The 18,968-nt window shown below is 39.7% G+C and overlaps 2 protein-coding genes across 5 annotated transcripts in view; one reads left to right on the top strand and one right to left on the bottom strand.

The window, feature by feature from the left end:
- GPR156 (G protein-coupled receptor 156) overlaps positions 1-5,028 on the bottom strand; it is an 87,149-nt gene extending 82,121 nt beyond the window's left edge. For 2 of the 4 annotated variants that reach the window (XM_074331477.2, XM_074331459.2), the window contains exon 1: positions 706-1,036. The gene's annotated coding sequence lies outside the window, so the exon portion shown is untranslated. Of the gene's footprint in view, positions 1-705; positions 1,039-4,890 lie in introns of those variants that run through there. The other 2 variants (XM_074331469.2, XM_074331479.2) reach the window with 2 other exon arrangements.
- On the top strand, positions 937-7,206 carry LOC109446331 (uncharacterized). The gene is made up of 3 exons (XM_088794249.1): positions 937-1,124; positions 4,842-5,121; positions 7,008-7,206. The coding sequence occupies exons 2-3, from the start codon at positions 4,859-4,861 to the stop codon at positions 7,204-7,206; spliced, it is 462 nt and encodes a 153-aa protein (XP_088650375.1). The 5' UTR covers positions 937-1,124; positions 4,842-4,858.
- The last annotated feature ends 11,762 nt before the right edge of the window (positions 7,207-18,968 follow it).

Raw genomic sequence — 18,968 nt, 5'->3', positions numbered from 1 at the left:
GCAAGCCTGGCCGCCAATGCACCCTGAAAGGGGACCTTCTATGCTGCATTTCACCATTGGTGGAGAAACATTTGTTTTCCTTTGCAGGCCTTGCTGCCTAATGCAACGATATCAACATTTTTTCCAGCTTTTAATCCCCACCTGAACATCTTTCACTTTCACGTAGGGGTGCAATAATCTAACGTTATCTTCCATATCCTGGTTTAAAGGACTACACCAGGAAATACATTTCAGTACAGGTGAGGACATAATTTGCCTATTACTGGTGCACGCATTTACCTAGAAAACCAACAAAGGGAAGCGTGAGGGCATCGTGTCATGACTTCTCTCCCCACATATTTCTATTCTGAAATGTTAACAACAAAACTCGATTCTAAAGAAAAATCTCAAGGTTGGTATTCTGCAGGAGCGCAAGTAAACCTGCATATGCACCATTCAAACACCGAGTTCTAACAAGTGGCCCCGCGCTTCTGAGAGCTAAGTTGCAAACGGGTGCTTGCCAGGGTACAAGGATGCTGCAGCTCCGGGGCGACTTTCCTCAGCCCAGAACAAGACAGTTCGAGAGCCCGGAGCGCAACGAAACTTTCTGCATTCAGGACTTCACTGTTCCGGTGAGGAGCCAACCCTACCCGCCACCCTTGCACGGTAGGGTGAACTTTCCCCTGAAAGGCAGATAGGGAACAAGTTCAAGGGCGCGCTGCTCACCTCACCAGGTCCCCGACCGCCGAGAATCGCCAAGCCCGCGGCTGTAGGCGGGACGCCCACGACGCCTGGGTCTCTCGCGGGTGCGCGGGACTGGATGGGACGCGGAGGGGCAGGGCCAGGGCCGGGAGCCGCGCCCATCGCCGCGCCGGCAGCGGGGCGTGGAAGCGGCGGGCCGCGGGCGCCGGCCGCTGCGGTCTGCGCGGGCGTGCGGTGCCCGGTGGGGTAGGAAGCCTCTGGCCGGGTCCTGGCGCAGCCTTGCGTGGCGCGCCCGGACCCGGCGCTCGGCTGGGAGACCGCTCCGGGGCCCGCGGACCCACGCGCCGTGCTCTCCTCCCACCGCGCGCGTCTGTCTCCTCGCTCCGCCGCGGAGTCCCCAGGGGCAGCCCCGCCTCCGGGCGCCCTGCTCCGACCCTCCCTCGGTGGGTGCTTCCCTGCGGCGCCCTTTCCCGGGCTTCAGGCCAGCGGCTGCGCCACGAGCTGGACCTGGGGCCGTGGAGGGAGCCTTAGGTTCGGGTCCCCAACAGGCCAGTGGCAGGACTGTAAGGATTCTGTGCAAATGTTCATTTTTTATTTCTGGGGAGAAGTTACCAATTAGTATTCTTATTTCAGACTCTTTGGATTTTCCAAATTCTTTACGTTGAGTTTGTACTTTATTTATAATCAGAAAGACAAGAACGTTACTTTTGCCCCGGAATGCTAAAAGCCACAAACAAGATGCCCACCCATTAAAAATATGTGTGAGCTTTTTGTTTAAGACACCCTGAAGAAGGTACAGGGTGAGAGATCTGGAAAGGGTCTTGGGAATCTATTTAGACTTTTCATATTTTCATTTATTTAAAAATCTCAGACGTATTTATGCTGGTTGGAAAACCCCACATTTTCCCGACTGCCTTGAGGAAACCCTTGGCTGGCGAAGGGGTAAGGGAGGAAAGACAGGTGGGGCCAGCTCCCACTCCCAACAGGACGGTAGTGACATTCTTAGATGTCCTAGGCACGATGTTACCCCCAAAGAATTCTTTTCACAGAGAGGTTCTACTGAGGAGAAAAATGAGAAGTAAGAAGGATAGCCAAGGGTGGCCTCAAGGCAGTGAGCAAAAAGCTGGATTTCCCGAGAGTACGCGTTATGTCTGAGGTTCTACCCAAGACTCTTTCCAGAGCTCTCATGCTGTATAGCGAGACCCTTTAATTTGGTATGTGCGCGAACTGAGGGGGATGGATTTAATCCTCCGCGGGAGTTACTCTAGTTAAGAAGGCTTGTAGGTTCATCTTAGGGCAGCTGACTTCAGAGACCAGAATCAAATCCTCTGTTCTGTCGTTCTAGATTGAGAAGTTAGTTGTTCTTCTGATCTCTGTGATGGTCTGATCCCTCCGCATTTCTCAGTGGGCTCTTTGTTCTCACTATCCCCTCTATATTCTGCAAGCTCTTTCTTTGCATGTGGTTCCCACCTCTAATCCCAGTGTTCTCTCTCAGATTGGAGTATCCCCGTCCATCCCCTCAGTTGCCAGGCACAGAAGGTTTTCCATCTTCTGCCAAGGCCTGCCCTATTTACCTCAGAAACGATTCTGGAGTTTTCCCCCTCCTCTGCATTCCCACGTTGCTGCTCTTGTTATACTTTGATTACCTTGGGCTGAATAATTTTAATAGTTTCCTAACTGGTTTTCTTGCCTCCTGTGTCTCCCCACCCCCAACACAGACCTAAGAATGTCACTCTCCTGGCAAAACAAACAAAACATTGCCCCTACCCCTTACACACATACACCTGCAGAGCTTCCCTCTGCGATTGGAATACCCTCTCGACCACTTACACAATTTGGAAGCAGCTGACCTTTCTTCCCAAGCTTCTGTCCAATCAACACCTGTGTTCCATTTATACTAAGCCAGGCCACTTGCCGTTCTTTGAATACACACCCCTGGTTTTCTAATACCCCTGTTTATTTTGCTCACTCTGGTCCCTGAGCCTGGATTTCTCTTTATCCCCATCTTTACCAGTTGAATATCTCCCAAGCCTTCAAGATCCAACTCAAATACCTTCTCCTTTGACGAATTTCTTCCACATCTTCCTAGTCAGATCTGTGAGATCGATTAATGCTCTTTCCCAACACTCTGTGCTTGTTACTACACTCACTAAATTTGGCTTTAGGTTACAGCTGGCTGTGTCCTCTTGTCTTCCCACTAACTGTCAGGGCCTGCAAGGCAGGCTGTGTTTCTGACTCATCTTCATCCCTCACAGCAATTATTAGCCACACACACATTTTAAAATATGTAACCATTCCTTGGTTGTATTTAAACTGTGTATTTATTGTAAAAATTTAAATACATCAAAGTATAAGGGAGGAAATAACCCCCCACACTCTGAAATAACCACTGTAAATATTTTGGTGATATGTTCACGTATCTCTTCATGCACATATCCATCCATATATGCACTCATGCAATCGTTTCTTGTATGCTGTATTTTCTTCAGATCTCTCTTTTTAGTTTTTTCTTACTCTCCCCCTCACTCTCAACTATTTAAAAAGTTAAGCATGCTGATATAACTTCATATATATATATATATATATATATATATATATACACACACGTATATTTTTGTTCTTATTTATTTTACAAAATGAGGAATCAGTAAATACACTTCTCTGCTTTTTGCGTTTCTCATTAAGTAATAAGTCATAAACATTCTTCCAATTTAACTGATACTGCTCTAATTCATTCTTTTATTTTAGAGGCCGCCTAATGTTTTGGATGTACCAAACTTTATTCAATGTTTCCCCTATTCATGGCATTCAGATTCTTTAAAAAAGTTGCCACTGCCATTAATGTTTCAGTAAATATCCTTATATGTGTATTCAAATGCCCTGGTACTTTAATTACTGAAAGATGGATTCCTAGATATGAGATTGGTCTATTTAAAATGTTAATAGACGCCTTTCTGAAAGGCTGTAACAGTTTGCTCTGCATAATTTTAACCATTCTGATAAGTGAATAGTAGTTTGTTGTTCCTTTAATTTGTATTTCACTGACTACTAGTGAGGCTGCTCATGTTTTCTCTTTTTCTCCTTTAGATGTTCTGTTCTGTTCTGTAAATTGCTTATTCATATACTTAGTTCATTTTTCTTTTTGAATTACTGGTCTTTTCCTTTTGAAAGTGTAAAAATTTCTTTATGTTATAGATAGTAACCCTTGAGTATGCTGTATCTGTTGTAAGTACTTTCCCTAATCTCTCATTTATCTTTCAACTTCGTTTTTTAAACCAATTACAATTTTACTCAGATTGACATCAAGTTAATTTCACATGCCTTATAATGAGAGTCAACATAGCACTTAGGAAACTAAAATAGATTTTGCGGTTTCAAATTTCCTTGGGAAACCTTCTATTTCAGTATTTCACAACTTGTTCTAGAATTTGACATACCATCCTATTCCCTATTAATCTACATTGCCCCATTCTCAAACATACTTGTGTTTATAATATAGTACAAATTTTCTATATATTATTATCTGGCAGAGTCACATTAAATAGATCATTTTGAGGAATCAAAATTCTAGTTAACAAAATGTTAACACATTTAGTGGTCATCATTTTTTTTTTTCTGCCCCATATCTCTTCCTTTGGGAAAATGCCACCTGCTGTCTCTCCCATACAGTTCTAGAGATCTGCCAGTCTTGGAACCCCACTCTTTTAAACACAATAGGGGGCATGACCCACACTAGGACAAATTTCTCTCCCAGGAATTTGAATCTTGAATTTTAGGTTGGCAGTGTCGTAAATGATTGTTTTACTCCCAGCCACTGAAAACTTCAGATCTACCCTGTTGCTTTTAATTTTACATATTTAGTTATTTTCTCAGTGGTTGCTCTGGGCATTGTAATTAACATCTGAACTTACAATAATCTAATTTTAAGTAATACCAATTTAATTTCAATAGCATACAAAAATTTTGCTTCAATATAGAGCTATTTCCTCCTCCCTCTTTTGTGCTATCGTTTTCACATAAATATTACTATTTATACATAATAAGCCCATCAACAGTTTTATAACTAATTACTGCTATATGCAGTCTTTTGAATCACATTGAAAGAAGAGTCACAAATGAAAAATATACTTACACTGTCATATATTTACCTATGTACGAAGGTTGGACAATTAAGTTCATGAACTCATCCCAGAAAAAAATGCCACATACCTCATTGCTGAATATCCCGACGGTCACCTTCGAAGTACTCCTCTTGGGAAGCTATGCACCGATGCCAGCACCTAGTCCACCTTTCAAAGCAGTTTTGGAACTCTTTTTCTGGAATGGCCATCAGAGCTGTCGTCATATTACCCTTGATGTCCTGAATGTCATCAAAATGTCTTCCTTTCGATATTTCCTTTTACTTCCCGTAAAGAAAGAAGTCATTGAGGGTCAGATCAGGTGAGTAGGGAGGGTGTTCCAATACAGTTATTTGTTTACTGGCTAAAAACTCTCTCACAGACAGTGCTGTGTGAGCTGGTGCATTGTCGTGATGCCAGAGCCATGAATTGTTGGGGAAAAGTTCAGGTAGTCTAACTTTTTCACGCAGCATTTTCAGCACTTCTACATAGTAAACTTGGTTAGCTGTTTGTCCAGTTGGTACAAATTCACAATGAATAATCCCTCTGATATAAAAAATGTTAGCAACATCATTGCAACAAGTTTGCGAACTTACTTGTCAGAACTTGTATGCTCTTTATAAACAGTACGTAGAAGAGTCCTTTTGGCTCCTCATCTTGTTCATTTTGTTCCACTTGGAATTTAAAATAAGACTCTAGAATTTTTAATTGGAAATTGCCCTGAAAGCCACTACAATCCCAAGGCCACACCCTCTTTAACCAACTAGTAGCATCAGACATTGAGCCTCAGCACCCACCTTAGATAACTGAGATGCTGCCTCCGTGGCCTCAAATTGACCTCCAAAGACTGGCTCCAACTTCTCCTGGTGCCTAGAAGGCTGCGGGTAGTTTGTGAATGGTACATTCTAACAATGGACTGTTCTCAGAATGGCATTCGTTCTTTTGTTATTATACTTGATCTTAGCCAAAAGGCCGAGAAGCGATGTCTTTTGTTATTATTCAACAAAAATGTATCCAGTACAGGGGGTACCAACCTCTCCCCTGTTTTCTTACTTTGGTCCAAAGCGTAGTGTTTCTGCCTTCTCAGAAATGTTTGGGAGAAAGCTGCAATCCTTTTTACTTTTACCTCCCACTTGTTTCTTGTGGAAGGTAGAATGGTTATATTATTGTTTTAGAAAAAGGATCGTTGCATGCCTTTGGTCGTGTCCCTCCTGGGCTTTCTTTTGGAATGATGCTACCCGCAGGAGATGTGCATTCCTCCCTTCTTCGTATGGTAGACTAGCTGGAGCAGACCCTGCTTCTATAGATGGCCTGTGGTTGTGCATGTTCTGCCTGGGCTTGCACGGTTGCGTTCAATTTGGGAAGAAGGAGTATGAACCTTGGTTTAACCTCTAATACAGGCTGTGTTCTCCAATCTAGTGTTACCGTAAAAAGCTGGTATTTAGATTATTGTCCGATTCCTGGATTGATGTTTCTGTGTTCAGAACTCAGAGGCAATAGGGATATGATTCTCATTCTCAAACTACAGTTTTTTGGTGTTCATTGTGTGCAATATATTGCTAGGAACAGTGAGGAAGTTAAAGAACTATGTACGTGGTCCCTGCCCTCAAGAAATTTGTTTTGTAGTGGAGAGAGGACATTTCCAATAATTCAAATGAGGATATTATCAACTATTTTGAAATCATTTTCTGGCTTAAGGTTTTATGACAGAAGCTGAGAATATGGAAACAAGTGATGGTTTCTGCTCTTAAGGACCATATAGAGAAATGATCACAGAGAAAAGGGAACTTGACCTTGTCCAAGAAGGGGAGGATTTCAAAGGGCAGGGACAGGGAAGATATTCCAGGAAGAGGAAATAGTGTGAGCATAAGCTTGGAGGCAAGGATCAAGGCAAGCCGGTCCATGCTTAGAACTGGAGGGATCTGATAGGAGCGCAATGGGAGATGACACAACAGGTGGGCTGGAACTAGATTGTGTGGTTGCTTGGTTTCTGGCCTAATCGGAGGTAGTAGAGCCTAATGGTTCCACCTCAGTGGCCCTGGGTAGGAAAAAAGAGTCCTTGTAGAGGCTAAACTCCTTAACAGAAGGAAAATGTCCCTTAAATAAATACTTTCCTTTCTAATTTACTCAGTATATAATTACAGAATATCAAAACTGTCAAAGACTTTAGAGATAATCTACTTTAATTTTCTCCTTTTCCAAATGAAGAAAGAAACTCTTAGAGATGAAAGTGAATATTCACTTGAACACGAGGAGCCTGCCTGGAACACTTAAAGGTGCTGTCAATGTGAGGAATCCATCCCAAGAAATAAAAGCAGCAACAGCGTCATCTTTGAATGAGAAGTGGCCTGTGCTCCAGAATTCCAATAACACAATGGGGAAGAACTGTTTCAGGAACACAAATTAAATACTTTCTTATAAAGTGAGTGGGAAGATTTCTGGTCCTTACATGTGTGGACAGTGGTCTTTATGAACCAGAGGGGCTGAGTCACACTAATTAGTAGATTATTGTTTTTCTTTTTCATGTTACAGTCATGCACCTAAATGACTCTAAGGTTACGTTTCCAACCCCCAGCAAGCCTTTAAAAGGTAAGAGACATCTTTTGTTGGTGCTTTCGGGGACGATGGGAGGCCACTGGAAAGTGTTGCCATTATGAGTCTTAGCAGGGAATCTGCCTCCTAGGCCTCTCTTGCCAGACAGCGAGTTCCATGGGACAGGCAGGAACAAGATACAGAGGGGAACACCTGTGGGAAACAGAAGTAAACATTATATTAAGAATAATTAAATTAATAAAATAGACATTCTCCAACCCACTTTCGTCACCAAATGTTTAATGCACTGTGGCCAGAGGGAGAGTTTTAATGAGCACCAGACTCCCCGAAACTAGATGTCCAGAATCCAACACAGTTGACGCAAACTGCCAGTCCTTTGAGGTTGGGAAGCTTGCTGGTCGTCCAGACCTTCTTGGGGATGAAAGTTGAGAAGGGGTCAGCCTGCAGTGCTTTTAGGCAAATGTCTTTCTTTCTTTTTAAAAAACTAGGCTTATTTATGCAAGTAGCATATACAATTCACCCATTTAACCTTTACAGTTCAGTAGTTTTTAGTACATTCACAGATATCTGCAAGCGTCACCACGGTCAATTTTAGAGTGATTTTTATTTCCTCAAAAAGAAACCCCAGCTGGTGAGCATGAAATGTAGAATTATATGTAATCAAACAATTTATATCTTGTATATATACCCTAAAGTATTGAAAGCAGGAGCTCGAACAGGTATTTGTATACTTGTGTTCATATCAGCATAATTCACAACAGGTAAAAGGTGGAAGGAACCAAAGTGTCCATCACTGGATGAATGGATAAACAAAATATGGTTTATACCCACAATGGAATATTATTCAGCCTTAAAAAGGAAAATATGACGCATGCTACAACATGGATCAACCTTGAAAACATTATGCGAAGTAAAATAAGCCAGTCACAAAATGACAAATACTGTATGATTCTACTTATATGAGATACCCAGAGTCAAATTCATAGCGATAGAAGTAGAATGGTGGTGGCCAGGGGTTGGGAGGAGGAGAGGGGAAAATGGGGAGTTATTTTTTAATGACTTGTCACTTTAGGATGATGATGAAAAATTCTGGAGAGGGATGGTGGTGATGGTTGCACAAAAACGTGAATGTGCTTAAAGCTACAGAACTGTGCACTTAATAATGGTTAAATTAGTCAATTGTGTTATGTGTATTTTACCACAATTTATTTTTTAGAAGAGGAAGTATCATAAACAGGCCCCTGGGAGGAAAGATCCTTTCTAGATGGTTTCCGACACAACTAAAGGTGCAGAAAGGGTGTGGACTGTGAAGGCAGACAGGAGTCTTGTCTCTACTTGAGAGCTGCGTGACCAACACTCCCTCCTTGTTCTCTGACTTGTTTCTTCATCTCGAAAATGGGAATAATAAAATAGCATGGCTCTGATAGTTGTGGAGCTTTCTGACATCTAAAAATCTTTTGTAACAGCTATATGCGATGTCAGAGGGGTAGTAGACTGGGGGGGAGGGGTTGGTTATCATTTTGTGAGGGGTGTAAATGTCTATTACATTGCTTTGTACACCTGAAATTAATAAAATAAATACATGCATACATTCATAAATAAATAAATAAATAAATAAATAAATAAATAAATAAATAAATAAATAAAATTCTATTAAACCACTATAGTATCTATTCTCCAACATAGAATGGCATAAAGAAAATATGTAAGTGAAAATAAAAAGGAACCCCCATAGTCCTCATCCCTTTAGCCCTAAGCAACCACTAATTTGCTTTCTCTAGATGTAGATTTCCCTATTCTGGGCTCCCACAGAAATAGAATCATAAAATATGTGGTCTTTTGTGAATGGGCTTCTTTGCCTTTATGCTTTTAACTAAGCTCCACTACCTAGGAGGAACCTAGGAGCTCTGGGCAAGCCCTGGGAGGGCATTTGGGATTATTAGGAATGAAACGAAAGTCTTAAAATTTAAGCAGTTTTAATTTTTCTTATTATAAAATAATATATTTACCATAAGAGTCACAAAGAATATTGAATAACAAAAATAACAATAAAAATCAGCTGTAATCTCGCCACCCAAAAATAACCACTTTTAACATTTTGATAAATATTTTTCCAGACTTTTTGCTATGCATATTATATCCCCACATACACATATATCATACTAAATATGTTTCTTGAAACCTTTTTTCTGTTTATGAAAGTTATAGATGCTTATTGTAAAGCTATTGAAACAATATAGAAATGTAAAATTTAGGATGTATTTTACAATCCCTTCATACAGGTATGTCTTAAGAATATATCATGAAATTTATCATGCTAGCTCATAGGAATTTATTTCTTATTTTTAAACAGTTGCTTAGTAGTCTATATGATTGTGCCATTATTGTTTTGTTTTTTTTTAGCATTCTCCATTGATAACATTAGTGTAGCTTCTAATTTTTCACTGAAATGACACAATCGAGACATTTATACTTGTTTCTTTGTGCTAGTATTTCCTAGAAGTTGAGTTTTTGGATCAAAGGATATTGGAAATACACTGTTTTGTAACCTGCCTTTTATTTTTAAACCTATTAATATATTATGAACCTCTTTTTAGGTTAAATATTTAAAATAGCTACCTAAAATTATAATCTATGAAAGTATTACAATTTATTTTCTCAATCTCCTAACACTAGAAATTGAATTATTTCTATAATTTTACTATTATAAACAACGTTTCAATAAACATTATTTTAGCTAAATCTTTGCATGCATGCTTAAAATTTTAAGATGAATTTCTAGATATAGAATTGCTCATTCAAGGAGTATGCACATTAAACATAATACCTTTCATGGTTTTTTCTTACTACAGAAATAATACATGGTCATCCTAGATCAGAAAATACAGATAGGCAAGAAAATCAAACATGCCTAACCTCCCCACCCAGAGATAACCATTGGTAATGTTGTGGAGGTAACCATTGGTAACTTCTGTCTACATACTTTTTTTTTACATGAATGCAAATACAGAATCCTTACTGCTTTGAACCGGCTATAATAAGCATCTTGTCATTTCTCTCCATTATCATTTTAAATATCTACATATTATTATATCATAGATACACCAAAATTTATTTTCACAATCCTTATTGCTGGGCATTTAGGTTGTTAATGTACACATTTTGAAAACTTTTCAGGTGAATGCAGTACATACAGGGGAAATTATCTCCACTGTCAAGAAGCCCTGAACAAAACGATCTTGCCTCTTTATGGACTTGTGGGCCTGAGGGAGGGAGAGAGAGGGAAGGGTTAGTAGTGGAAACGTACTGAGTGAAAGTAGAGCAGTGCCTCAGCCAATGCCCCCAGTAAGGAGGGATCTGAATGGAGGCATATCTCATACCTAAGAATGTAGGTATGTGTATGAGCATGGCCAGTTGGGGTGGGGAGAAGGGGAGCTAAGTTCTTGACTAACTCCCTCCAGGAAATTGCACTGCGTTGGCAGTACATCAAGTCTGGTATGGAAAGGGTAGCTTTTCCCCATGATGTCTTTGCCAGGCAAAGCTTTGTAATTTCTTATGATTGAGTCTGAGATATTGCACATAGGATTTTGGCCTGGAGCTGGACTCCTCAATAAATAATGACAAATTGTCAAAACTCGTACAGTATCCCTTCCCACCAGAGTATGCGAGAGTGCCAGTAGAAATGGAAGTTTGTTAGGGACCCAATAGGGAAGACTGAAATGATTTCTTTTGAGGTGTATAAACTGACATCTGAGGGCAGGAGAAAGAGTTGCCGCATGACTGGACAGCTGAATGAGCCTGAGTCCTAAGCAGGATCTGATATAATGGGTCTCCCCTTCGCTTTCGGAGGCGAGACTGAGTCATCTCCATTATCCACCCAGCTGAGGGCTCTGCTTTTGGAGTGAAACCTAAGCACGTATTATGTGAACCTTCGGCGCTACCTCGTAAACTCAGAAAGTTATGATAAATCCCCTAAATATTTATTTTTCCTTAAGAAATTATCTATTTTGGTTAGTCCCTCTTGAGTTTTCTCTAAACCCTTTTGATTTTCAACTTGCACTATTTCATTGAATAATAGATTGTCTCAGCCCATTACCGACTGTGTATACTGCCTGTGTTAAAATTTTCTGCTTTATGATTTAAATACTGTACAATTTAATGGAGAGTAAGCACTCTCTGGTTACCTCATCCACACCTTTCAAGATTTCATAAACTTTTCTCACATCTCCTTTCAGCCTTCATTGTTTTGGCCAGGTCTCTTTTAACCCTTAAGATGAATAATTCTCAAGCCCTTTGGCTACCATATGTGGATCTTGCTGAATTTCATTAAATTACTACTACTACTAACTACTACTACTTTGAGTATCTATCATCATAGGGAAACACTGTTGTAGGTTTTCAGAGTGGGACAAAAAGTTGAATATTTATGGTCTCTGATGAACCTACTATTCTCTCCCTTGACCTGTAGAAGTAGCCCATTGGGTCAAGTCTTTAGAGAAAAGATAGGAAAGGACATTTTAGGTGGAAGCCACCTATTTGCTAAGCTGCAAGGCTGTTTGATTATTTAGTAATGAACATAGATGAACATTTTCTTAACTCTTTTTGTCATGGATTCTCTCTAAGGGTAGGGGTGACTACACCTCACAATTCCAACTTCTGCGTAGAGATTCTCCCTCGCTATAATGAGTGTTGATGCCAACTATCCAGAGTTAGGCCACACTTCACAGGTTAAGGGCACAGTTCTCCACAAGACTGCCCTCACTCAGACACCAGCTGCAAGTTCTGGGATTTCCAGGCCACTTTTTAACCCGCTGACTACAAATTCAGGGGTTCCCACTGTTCTCTCAGGTTTGATAATATGATATTCTAGAATGACAGGATTCAAGAAAGTGCTACACTTACAATGACAGTTTTATTATAGCAAAAGGATACAAATCAAAATCAGTAAAGAAGTAGTTTGTGCAACAATGTGAATGTACGTAATGCTACTCAACTGTACACTTAAAAATGGTTAAAATGGTAATTTTTATGCTATGTATATTTTTCCACAATAAACAAGTAAATATGAGGTCGGACAATTAAGTTCACGAGCTCATCCTAGAAAAAGTGCTACATACCTCACTGCTGAATATCACTACGGTCACCTTCAAAGTACTCCCCTTGGGAAGCTGTGCACCGATGACAGCGCCTTGTCCACCCTTCAAAGCAATTTTGGAACTCTTTTTCTGGAATGGCCATCAGAGCTGTCATTATATTACCCTTGAATGTCATCAAAATGTCTTCCTTTCAATATTTCCTTTCACTTCCCGTAAAGAAAGAAGTCACTGGGGGCCAGATCAGGTGAGTAGGGAGGGTGTTCCAATACAGTTATTTGTTTACTGGCTAAAAACTCCCTCACAGACAGTGCTGTGTGAGCTGGTGCATTGTCGTGATGCAAGAGCCATGAATTGTTAACGAAAAGTTCAGGTCGTCTAACTTTTTCACGCAGCCTTTTCAGCACTTCCAAATAGTAAACTTGGTTAACTGTTTGCCTAGTTGGTACAAATTCGTAGTGAATAATCCCTCTGATATGAAAAAAGGTTAACAACATCGTTGCAATGTTTGCAAACTTAATTGTCAGACCTTGTGTATGTAACTTCATTTTAAATAAAAGTATCAAGGGAAGAATAGAGCTGCGGGAAGAATATGGAGTGAGTGTGTGAGAAAGCTCTGTGGTGGCAGTAAAAACAAGTTTAATGCCTTGTCTTGTGACTCTCTCTGAAGGCTACAGCACAGGAGGCCTCCTGGGGCTTTTATGGGGGGGGGGGGAGGTTCAGAAGGGAGCCAAGACATGCATATTTGTCTGGAGTAAGGTGGGGAGGGGAACCTGGTAATTTTAAAATTTCCATTCGAGTTGTGATTAGACTCCACACTGTTGTGTGAAATTAAAGAGCAGACAGATTTATTGGGCAGTGTGACCAGTTTTCTACCTGAGTAACCCAAGGTTTGATTTGTGCAAAGTCCTGTACAAAACCTGGGCTGGATTCTTAGTGGATGAGCCACTGCCATAGACGCATACTAGACCCCAGGATATCAGAGCTGTAAAGGACGTTGTCTATGTCCTCCTTTTCCTTGAGGACACTGAGACGCAGGAGTGACATGTACTGGTCCAAGTCACAGGGTACTAAAAGATTGAACTAGGATTGTAACTCGGGTCTCTGGGCCCCTGGTCAAGTACTGTTTTTCTAAAATAGTGATACCAGCACTATTCTAGTCATGATTTGACTATCTTCACTCAATTTCTCTTCCTGTTAATTGTCCAACTGCTCCTGAGAATTGGTGTTTGGTCATTGTTTTTGATCCATTGCAGGATTCTGGTTGCTAATACCTTACCTAGAATGTTTGCACCTGTATTCCATATGTGAGATTATAGTTTTGTTTTTGTGTTACTATTTTTCACGTTTGGAGATACATATATTTTCATGTTTTAGTAGCTCTGAAGTCAGGATGCAGCTGACAATTGCTGTCGGCCAGGCCTGAGTCCCGACATAGCTGTCGCTGCCTGTATGCACTTGTCTGAAACTGTCCATGGACACCTGTAGCAAGAGTAAGAAAGCTATGGCACCAAAGTTTGCCAAGTGAACGTCAGCAGTTTGGAAAAAGAAATCCCAGAGACCATAATGGGCCCTCCTTCTGGGAAAGGCAGTATTATCAATGCTTTTTTAAAAATTAATTTAAAAAATTTTCAATTACACTTATATTAGTTTCAGGTATAGAGCATAATGCTTTAGACATTTATATACCTCACAAAGTGATCCCACTGATAAGTCTAGTTTCCACCTAACACCATACATAGTTATTACAATATGATTGACTATATTCCTTGTGCTGTACTTTACATCTCTGTGACTATTTTTATAACTGGCAATTTGTACTTATTGCCCTCCCCCCTTTCACCCATCCATCCAATCCCCTTATCTGGTAACCATCAAAATGTTCTCTGTATCTATGAGTCTGTTTTCTGTTTGTTTGTTCATTTATTTTGTTTTTTAGATTCCACATGTAAGTGAAATCACAGAGGACAATATTGTATGGAAAAATACAGACAGCAGCTTTCACTTGAAAAGTGATTCAGAAGCACTTGTGAATGAGTATGAAGATGTTTTCTTTTTTTTTAATGAATGCACAATGGTGACAGAAGATAAGTAATCTTTCAAAATAAGCCTTAAGCAGTGCCTCCGCTAAATTTAAAATAAAAATTCTAAGTGCTAAGGAAGTATTTTTGTAATGTACATAAAATAATGTGAATTTTACAATGATTGGTATCTTAGATGAAATATGTCAACTACATATCAAGCTTTATTAAACCTTAAAATGAAAAGATCCCATTTTTTTCCTCTAGGCTTTGAGCTAGAGATGTTATTTAAAATAACATCGCAATTAACTAAAGCTCAGCTAATGCTCAGCTGTGAACCCATGTCATCTTGGGGGCTTTTCCAATGCAAGGTTTTTAAGTACCATTTCAAGTTTTTTATGCTAATTGGTCTATTTGTATTTTCCTTATTTCAGGATCCATTTGAGTAATTTGTATTTTTACTAGGAAATCACCTATTTTTTTTAGGATTCAAATTTGTTGCCATAGGTTCTTCTTATACTTTTAATTTCTCCTCTACCTGTTGTTTTCTACAGAATTCATAATTTTATCCACGTCTGCTTGTTTTTTTGTTAATCCAGCCAGATTTTAGTACTTTTTTTCAAAGGAGGGCTTTTGTATTTATTTGTACTTTCTACTTCTTTTCTATTACATTCATTTTAGCTTTAATTTTGATGATTCCATTTTCCTAATTTATTTCAGTTTACTTTGTTGCTCTTTTTTTCTAATTTTTTAAGGTAAAAGCTAACTTTATTTTTGATATTATTTTCTTTACTAATGAAAACATGTAAGGTATATATTTCCTTCTGAGTACAGTTTCCACTGTGACATTTGGGTTTTGGTAAAAAGTGTGTTTTTTTCATTGCTTTATAGATATAATTTTGTTTTGATTTCTTCTGTGCATGTTTTTTGGACATCTTTACATTATTTTTAACTTTATTGGATGCAGATCAGAGAATGTGGTTTTTAGAATCTGTTAAGGTTTTCTTGTCATATATGACTAATTTTTGTAAATCTTCTATGGGTACCAAAAAACTGTTTTGTTGTTGTTTGTTTGACAGATATTAGATTCTATACAAAGCTATTACATCAAGTTTATTGACTGTATTATTCAATTCCTCTGTCATCCAATATTTGTTATATACCAGATTTGTCCAATTGTGAAGTTAAGTATTAGTCTTCCCCTATAATAATTACACTTTGTCAAATTATTAGTATAATTTTTACCTTATATATTTAGCAGTTCTGTTGTTTGGTACATATATATACACATTGTCAGTCTATAATTATCTCTATATTTTATCTCTATATCTCTATCTTTATATCGGTCTATTTACTACGACAATTTTTCCTTCATCATCTCGCTCTCTCTGTTACGGTTAATCTGTTGTTTAGCTAGAGCCTCTTCTGAAGTATTTTCTTTAATGGGAATACATAGGTATTAGTCTCTGACTTCTTACATATCTGCAAGTATCTTTCTTTCCTCTGACAGCTGAATGATGCCTTGGCTAGTTACAGAATTGTTGAGTAGAAGTCCTTTTCTATCAGAAGTCTGCAAATATTATTCCAGTAACTTCTAGCTGCTGGTGACACAGATAAGAGGTCTAATTCTGTAGATAGATAGATAGATAGATAGATAGATAGATAGATAGATAGATAGATAGATAGATAGATCTAGATCTATATTTTTTTAATAATAAGGCAATTGTTCTTTCTATGTGGAAGCTTGGAAAAATTTCTTCTTTTCCTTAGAGTTCAGGACTCTTACCAGGATATTCCTAAGTGTGTGTGTGTTCATTGATTCAGCTTGAAACTTGGAGAGCCCATTTGATCTGTAGACTCAGGTATTTCTTGATCCAAGAAAAATTCCTCCTTTTATATGCTTAATGATTGCCTCTCCTTCCTATGTGCCTTTTTCTTTATCCAGAGATCCTAATATTGTGTGCTAGGCCCCTTGGATGTATCCTCACGCCTCGTCTTTTCTTTCATGATTTCAGTTGCTCAATATCTTCGCTCTGTACTTTATTTTCTCCATTTGATCTTCTAGCCCACTAATTTAGGTCTCAACAGCAATCATTCTGTCCTTTCATTCATGCACAGAATTAAATTAGAGAATCTTTTTTCTTCCCGTTTTCTCCCTCCTTCTCTTGCTCCCTCCCTCCATCCTTCCCAACCTTTCTTCCATTCTTTCTTCTTGGCTCTAGAGGTCTTTTTTTCCTGCACTTGTGTCTTCTTGGTGTTTTATCTTTTCTGATTGATCTTCCCCTCTGCTGCTGAGCCCCTTTGGGTAATCCCTTTGTTGACTCAGAGAGGCTCAGGGCTGCCTGTAGAGTGTCCTAAGAGGCTCTGTATACGGCGGAAGGCAAGTGATCTCTTCTCTTTGAGCTCATTGTATGGAGATAGGCTGTCCACAAGATTGCTACTGAAGCAGGGAGGAAGATCCTGCTCCCCGTTTGTAGAGCATTTGTAGATTGCCTCAGCCTCAGAGGCAGGGAGGACATGGCCCACCATTCAGTTCCTTCTTGCCTTCTTGGGACCAGAAAAAAGCCACACATTCATGTAGGGTGGAAATCAGCCTTTACTCTTAGGATCCAGAAGATCTCTGAGAGTCAAGTTTTCCCTGGATTTTTTTTTTGTTTGTTTCCCTGGGCATTTCCAATGATGGTGTCTCTTGTAGTCTTTGGCAGGGGGGGTCCTGGCACACTTTCTTCCTTCTAGGACTCATCCAGAGCCCAGAGCCTCACTTTCATTCATACACCCATAGGCTCTAGCTGCCATTTGAGAAAAGATTGGAGTTGCGAGTTGGTGAGACGGCAACTGTATTGAAATTGCCATCTTCTCAGTGTTCTAGTTCACAACTACCTTACTAAGCCCTTGGAAGAAATGACTGTCTCTGTATCCCCCACGTCTAATTCTGTGACCTACACACATCATTATTATAATAAAGGTGGAGAAGAAGAAAGAGAAAGAAAAGGAAGAAAAGGAGAGCGAGGAGAATAAGAGAATGAAGAGGAATAAAAGGAAGGAAAGCAGGATGTCGGTGCCAGAAGTCTTCAGCGAAACACTTGTCTTTTGGTTTTTAATACCAAGGAATTTCCTTAAATCAGCATCTGCATCTAACATGAACTTCTCACTTTCTTACTAACTGCCTAATTTTATGAGGGTATGCACCCATGGGGCCTGTATTTCTGGTTCTGTTAGTGCATCAATGATTGCCTAATCTTGTCTTGGTGCTTATGGTTGCACAAAGAAAAGAGATTGGATTTGGATACCTGGGGCTAAAGGGCACATATAGGAAAATCACCCTCATCAGGGTTAATAGGCTTATTAGTGATAAGCAGATCCCTCCAAACCTTGATTTGAGAAAAAGAGATATCTGCTTTATGTCAGAACACCTAATATAAGGTGCTCTAAGATGGCTTTGGCTCTGCATCTCTCAAGGGAGAAAAAATCTATCTGGCCACAGTGAGCTCTGCACTTCCTGCAGTGTCACCTAGAAGCTCATTTGTTCCTCTTTGGGCCACATGGTCCAGTGAAGGTAACAGGCACATTCTGCTGTCTATGCCCAATGCTCAAACTTCAGTCTTTGGGGGGCTATGTGTATGTTAGCATGGGTATTGTTGTGTGGATGAATATGTAGGATTGCATAAGGATTTGGGCTTATCTGAATGTAAATACTGATTTGACTCAATTCAAGTTCCTCTCTTTAACAGTACCTTGAAGAGACCATGACCTGAGAGCACATAAGGATAACCAAAAATAAGTAAAAGAGTGAATCTTCCCTTTGGGATTGGTTTACAACAATTAACATGTACATACATGTATATGGCAATTTACAAATAATATGCATATTTAACTTCACTGTGACTCAGGTTTCAATCACCAACCTTCCCCACTGGGGAACCCATGAAACAATCAGCCAAGAATGGCTAAGGAATCAATCACCTTGTCCTTCTTTCCTCCTCCTGGATACATCACCTCCTCTATCTCCACTTGCCTGTCTGCTTCTCAGTGTCAAGGTTGAAAGCTTCACTGTCAAGAATTCTCTTTTCTCTACTTATCACAGCTTGATGTCTAGTTCTTTTGTTATTGGCTTTATGTCTCACATGCATAGAGCTGTTATCCTGTTCTCTCGCTTTTCTCCTCTTAATAGGTGTTGCACAAACACAAGGTAGAAACTGTTGAAGTGTGACTCCTGCGTGCATTGGTTTTTATAGTAGTGGGAGGAGTTTTGGATTGGGAGAAAGGACAGCGCAAGTACTGAGAGGAAGGGAGCAGCAAAACTTTGGAGCCAGACAGAGGTGCCAAAACCACATAATGAGTAACGCACATGTGCATGGGTACATGCACACACAATATACTTTGTTTTCCTGGTGTCATTGTGCCTCTCTGCTGACAAATAATTTAAAGTTGCCTCCATATCTAATCTGGCTTGCACAAATCACAAGAACTTTAAGAAATACTTCCTCTAGTGACAATTGTTG

Source organism: Rhinolophus sinicus, chromosome 17 (assembly GCF_057876585.1).
Source record: "Rhinolophus sinicus isolate RSI-liver-muscle chromosome 17, RSI-T2T, whole genome shotgun sequence".
Taxonomy (NCBI): Eukaryota; Metazoa; Chordata; class Mammalia; order Chiroptera; family Rhinolophidae; genus Rhinolophus; species Rhinolophus sinicus.
The sequence above is the reverse complement of the archived record's forward strand: the minus strand, read 5'-3'. Positions and strand labels throughout refer to the sequence as shown.